At 33.1% G+C, this 6000-nt stretch overlaps 1 protein-coding gene across 1 annotated transcript in view; it reads right to left on the bottom strand.

Annotated features, from left to right (window-relative positions):
• Positions 1 to 6000, bottom strand: part of LOC131937734 (ceramide glucosyltransferase) — a 28858-nt gene continuing 22858 nt past the window's right edge. The window contains exons 6-11 of the mRNA XM_059295350.1: positions 4556 to 4657; positions 4192 to 4307; positions 3794 to 3972; positions 3510 to 3593; positions 3127 to 3319; positions 1 to 2248 (exon numbers count right to left, since the gene is read on the bottom strand). Of these exons, the coding sequence (XP_059151333.1) occupies positions 2021 to 2248; positions 3127 to 3319; positions 3510 to 3593; positions 3794 to 3972; positions 4192 to 4307; positions 4556 to 4657 (902 nt within the window). The 3' untranslated portion in view covers positions 1 to 2020. The remainder of the gene's footprint in view (positions 2249 to 3126; positions 3320 to 3509; positions 3594 to 3793; positions 3973 to 4191; positions 4308 to 4555; positions 4658 to 6000) is intronic.

The raw sequence follows: 6000 nt of genomic DNA, 5'->3' as shown, positions 1-6000 counted from the left end.
ACCACCAGATGTCAAAATGAAAAATACTTCAATAAAATGGTAGTAAGTAAATATATCAGCCAAAAAATAATTTTAACATTTTAACAGACACCAAAAGCTATTTCCAGCAGAACAGATTGTAATATCAAATAACTAGTTTACAGTTAGTTACCCAAAATAAGTTAACAGTATTTGAGTTGCACTAAAAGTTAATGCCCTTGAGTAACATGTTTCACTTTACAGCAAAAAGATCAAATCCTCCTAATTTTAGTTTACAAAAATTTTATCTGGCAATAAGTTAAATATTTTTTTGTATCATGCAAGTTGTTCACATTTTCCCCAGAACCCCACCACCACTTAACACTACCATGTACAATTTATGCTATTTCATTCTCTTAGTGAGCAGATTACAAATTGAGTATCACCATTAGTTAAAATACATTTAAACAAAAATACATTTAAACAAAATTTGTTAGCAAAAATTTTAAAATTCACATATGATATTTACATACAACTTTTAAAAACAATAAAATGAGTTAAGTAAATTCAGTTAGAAAAAATCTACCCTGAATGTTTTTACTATTGTGTAACTTCTGAACAATCTCAGTATAACACCAACTTCTGAATAATCACAATATGACACACCACTAACTTCTGAACAATCTCAGTATAACAGACTCCACCATCCTATAATTTCTGAACCATCACAATATAATAGGCGCCACCATCCTATCATTACAAATAACATTTTTGTAGTAACAGAACATAGCACTATCTAAAGTCCTGAAATATTTAACATTAATAAAACATGTTTTCTTTTAAATACAGAACTTATAACCACACAATGCAACACACACCAAAACTTTGAAACAAACTATTTGGCTGCCTTATTTTTATTACAGTTAGATCTCAAGTAACAGCGTAAACCATGAGCCAACATTCAAACCTAAATTGTTACACAGTATTGGGTTTTTTCGAGGACTAGAGACATTTTAGTTAGTTGAGTATTAATCATATTATGATCTTTTACCCACATTTATAGAAGATATAAGCTAGGAAAAAGATATAAGCTTAGGGATAGAGGCGCAGCTTAATCAAGTTCTTTCAAAGCCAGAATTTGTATTCTCTCTGGATCACTTAGTTAATCCATTATCTTAAGAATCATTCTAATAATTCTAATACTTATCCCGATCAAAATTGTTAAATCAACGTAAAATCTTATATTTTTCTCCCAACATGGTCTTTAAATAGTTGTCAAGTTGTTATCAATTATTGCAATTTTTTTAACTAATGGACATCAATGAGGTTCATACTATTAAATTAAAAAAATATCTAGTAAAGGGCATTAGATTGTTTGATAATAAAACAACATATTAAATTAAGGAAGTATAATGTACTCATTCAACTAATTACACTGATTATTACACATTTCATTTACATGGTCTTACATTTATAAGGAACATTCAATTGACATGTTATGAAGTGGAATTTGTTTTTCATTTGGCCATTCATAATATTCTTCAATGATTTTTTGCTCTTATTTGTTTTATGTACATCTGATTAAAATTTACACTGTGCATCTATTTTCATTGAGCTCTTCATGAATGAAAACAAACAAACATGTTCATTTACTAACACAATTATATTTAACTCCTTAAAAAAGATCCTCTCCCAGCTTTCAGGTTTAATGTACACCACTATAAACAATCCTCCAATAGTCAGAGAAATTTAAGTGTCCATGTTTTTAATTAATAATTTACTTTATAAAAAGTTGTAAAAAATTTGAAAAACAGCAGTTTTACTCTTGACACCTCGTTACCCAGTAGGTGTATTATTACTTTTAGCAAGCGGACGATTAAAACTCGTCACCGCCACCAGAACAGTGCCATACAAGAACAAGTCATCTTCTACAATTTACAGAAACTATTTATACAAGGAATAAAATGTAATCTCTTCATCTGTTCCTGTCACTTAAAATATCAAGAATTCAGGGTCAACAGGATGTTTTAGTCACCAAGCAGGGAGTTTTTTGTCCAACATATCAAGCATTATGTCTAGGTTTAAGAGAATGTGTCTCTAGCCGTAAGGAAGAAAGTTTGTTTTCTTTGACCAGTTCAGTGAGTCCCCCGAGCCTTACGTAATAAGTTCTGTTCCCCCACTTGATGGTGTGGGGGTTGGTGACCGCCAAAAGAAACACATACGTGGCAGAAAGCTCCCGCACTATCCACGCTATCACATACTGAGCTTTGGAAAACACAAGTGGACCATTCTGAAAAAACAAAATGAAAAAATTTAAATATTTTTTAAAAATAAACCTTTTCACTGTCAGTCAGTTGTACCATTTCAACAGTCTGTCAACTGTACCATTTCAACAGTCAACTGTACCATTTCAACAGTCAGTTGTACCATTTCAACAGTTGATTGTACCATTTCAACAGTTAACCACCATTACAATGGTCAGGTGTATTTTTGTACAAAGTGAATCAGGTAACATCTATCAAGCTCTGACAGATCAATGCATGATTGGCCCAGGTGAAAATTGATCACACTGATCAATATCTAGAGTATGTAATAGGATAGCTGTTAAAATTATTTGCCAAAATCAATAATTATTTATGTTTAGGCTACCAACAAATAAAAAACAGTCAAATCTGAAGATTAAAAAAAAAACATGTATATGAAGGAACAAACTTTTTAACATATTTAGTTAAAATACATATCTTTTCACTAATCAATCAGCCATATTTTTTATTTACTCTTTTGAAAGATAAAGTATTCCTTTAAAAAATTCATCAAAATATTATTACTTCAATCTATCTTATGAATCTTGTACAAAAGATGCAGTCAATTAAAAATTTTTAAGTGATTTTCCACTTTAAATCCTCATCTAAAAACTACATTTAAGAACAAATTATCAAACCCTGTAAAAATCACATTTAAAGACATGCATCAGCCTTATCTATTTAAAAAATATCACACAATTTGTGGTTAATATAAGATAATCACAAAATACATGTCATGTATATATGAGTCATCGACATAACTATGAGCATCATTTAAGGGCTCTCTTTATATAGTAACCTAGTTTGATATCCTTGCAAGTATGTGTTTAATATATATAAAAAAAATTAACCTAAGTTTACTCACCTGAACAGACTTGAGTTGCAAGTAATCCAAAATCAACCAAGAAAGAACATGAAGAATGAAGAAATAATAAGGGTTGATGCTAAAAAAATGATGAAATGCCCAGCCGGCCCAGACACCAAGTGGGAAGCAATCAGCGAGTGGCTCTAATATACCTGTCACTAGCGTCATCATATTCAGACGCAGCCTCACCCACCTGCAACAGGTTTTATCTTTAATTACACGTAAAGGTTAACTAGCATAACATTCAATTTAAAGTAAACATAACATTATTCAGCTGTAGGCTATACATCTAATAAAAAGAAATTACAAGAAAAATAACTGCGCTAAAATTGTTTTTAAATTTAGAAATAAATGAATGTGTACCAATTTGTTATCAAACTCACCTAACCATTCTACCAACAAAACCATCCACTGTTGTTTGCCCAACATTCTGCCTTGCAGGAATCGCAGACATTACCATTTGGCCTCTAAACAAAAGAACAGAAAATATTTAAATACAAATTTTATTGAATTTTTAATGTCCCAAAAAAAATGTTATATAAAAGTACAGAGAAAAATACTCTGCACATTTCACATGAGTCATTAATGCCGCTCTAGTTGTAAATTTAGTAATGTAAAATTAAATAGTCCTACATCAGATGAAGAGAAGTTAGCAAAATATACTCACTTTTCATGAAGTGCTCGTGTTAAAAAAAAATCCTCTGCAAGGTAGCGACCATAATAAGCTAAGCCATTAGCTTGGTCCAGCAAGGATTTTTTGAAAATATATGACATGCCCGTGACACAGCACAGCCCTAATATGTTAAATGATATGTAAAATCTGGTCATTGCTGAGCCAAAATAAATCTGGAATTAAAAAATATAATTTAAGATCAATTTCTAAAAACAAAAATAATGGTATTTAGCAAGTTCAGAAAGACTTTCAACTGAAGTTTTAATGAACTAAAGGATTCAATCACAGAGTGAAAGATAGGCTACTTTTTACCAAATTTAAACATTAATAACAAGCATACAAGCAGACAGTGAAAAAACATTTAGTTATCAACTCAATAAAACATTCTTTACCTTCTCAACAGAAGAGACAAAGCCTGGGCTATCTGTTGTAAAAGGTATTTGATGAACCAAAGCCACATTTGATTTCTGGAGCTTGCTGGCCATGTCAAATATGATTTCATTTGAAGCTGTGGACAAAAAAAAAACAGCAAATTTTAAAAATAAAACTAATGCAAGTTGACAGCATAAATAAACATGTCTGTAAATCAATTGATGCTGGTTAACCGTTGTCAACAATTCGCCACTAACTACTAACTAGACAGTTCAAGTCAATCTCAGTTGTGTAAGCAGACAGTCCTAACAAATGATTGTTTGGCTAGAACATGTCCATCTGGTGACAAGTCTCTAATAAAACAAACTCCAGCTTAAAACTTACCTTCAATCCTGCTGGAACTAATCCAAATAAATTCAAACTGGGCAGCATCATAGGCAGGAGCCATATTTTGTACCATTGGGTTTATAACATCTTTAGCGCCCCCTAGTAACAGATATAACTTGTTTAGATAATGTTATGTCCCATCATGGGATGTGTAGGTTAATAAAACAGTAATGGTTGACAAATATCTATTCAGCTATAAGCCAAACTATCTGAGACTCTAATTAGCTGGCTGATAAGGAACTGGCAATCTTCAGGTGGGAATAGATGCTGTGATCTCATTTACACAACACAGATCTTTATGTGGAATGTGATCTCATTTACAAAACACAGATCTTTATGTGGGATGTGATCTCATTTACACAGCACAGATCTTTATGTGAGATGTGATCACATTTACACAGCACAGATCTTTATGTGTGATGTATGTGATCTCATTTACACAGCACAGATCTTAATGTGTGATGTATGTGATCTCATTTACACAACACAGATCTTTATGTGAGATGTAATGAAATCCAGAATCAAAATGCATTATAGGGCACTAAAACTACCAGAGCACTTTAGCATTTTACATGGTGTGTATCTGTTGAGTAATGTGTTCACAAAATCATACACACTGCACTGTGCTAACAGAATGATACACACTGCACTGTGCTAACAGAATGATACACACTGCACTGTGCTAACAGAATGATACACACTGCACTGTGCTAACAGAATTATACACACTTCACTGTGCTAACAGAATGATACACACTGCACTGTGCTAACAGAATGATACACACTGCATTGTGCTAAAAGAATGATGCACACTGCATTGTGCTAAAAGAATGATACACACTGCGCTGTGCTAAAAGAATGATACACGCTGCAGTGTGCTAACAGAATGATACACACAGCACTGTGCTAACAGAATGATACACACTGCACTGTTGCACTGTGCTAACAGAATGATACACACTGCACTGTGCTAACAGAATGATACACACTGCGCTGTGCTAACAGAATGATACACACTGCACTGTGCTAACAGAATGATACACACTGCACTGTGCTAACAAAATATTACACACTGCGCTGTGCTAACAGAATGATACACACTGCACTGTGCTAACAGAATGATACACACAGCACTGTGCTAACAGAATGATACACACTGCACTGTGCTAACAGAATGATACACACTGCACTGTGCTAACAGAATGATACACACTGCACTGTGCTAACAGAATGATACACACTGCACTGTGCTAACAGAATGATACACACTGCACTGTGCTAACAGAATGATACACACTGCACTGTGCTAACAGAATGATACACACTGCACTGTGCTAACAGAATGATACACACTGCACTGTGCTAACAGAATGATACACACTGCACTGTGCTAACAGAATGATACACACTGCACTGTGCTAACAGAATGATACACACTGCAC

Source organism: Physella acuta, unplaced genomic scaffold, assembly GCF_028476545.2.
Source record: "Physella acuta isolate Inbredline_101_S28 unplaced genomic scaffold, ASM2847654v3 ptg000220l, whole genome shotgun sequence".
Taxonomy (NCBI): domain Eukaryota; kingdom Metazoa; phylum Mollusca; class Gastropoda; family Physidae; genus Physella; species Physella acuta.
This window is presented reverse-complemented; position numbering and strand designations above follow the sequence as displayed.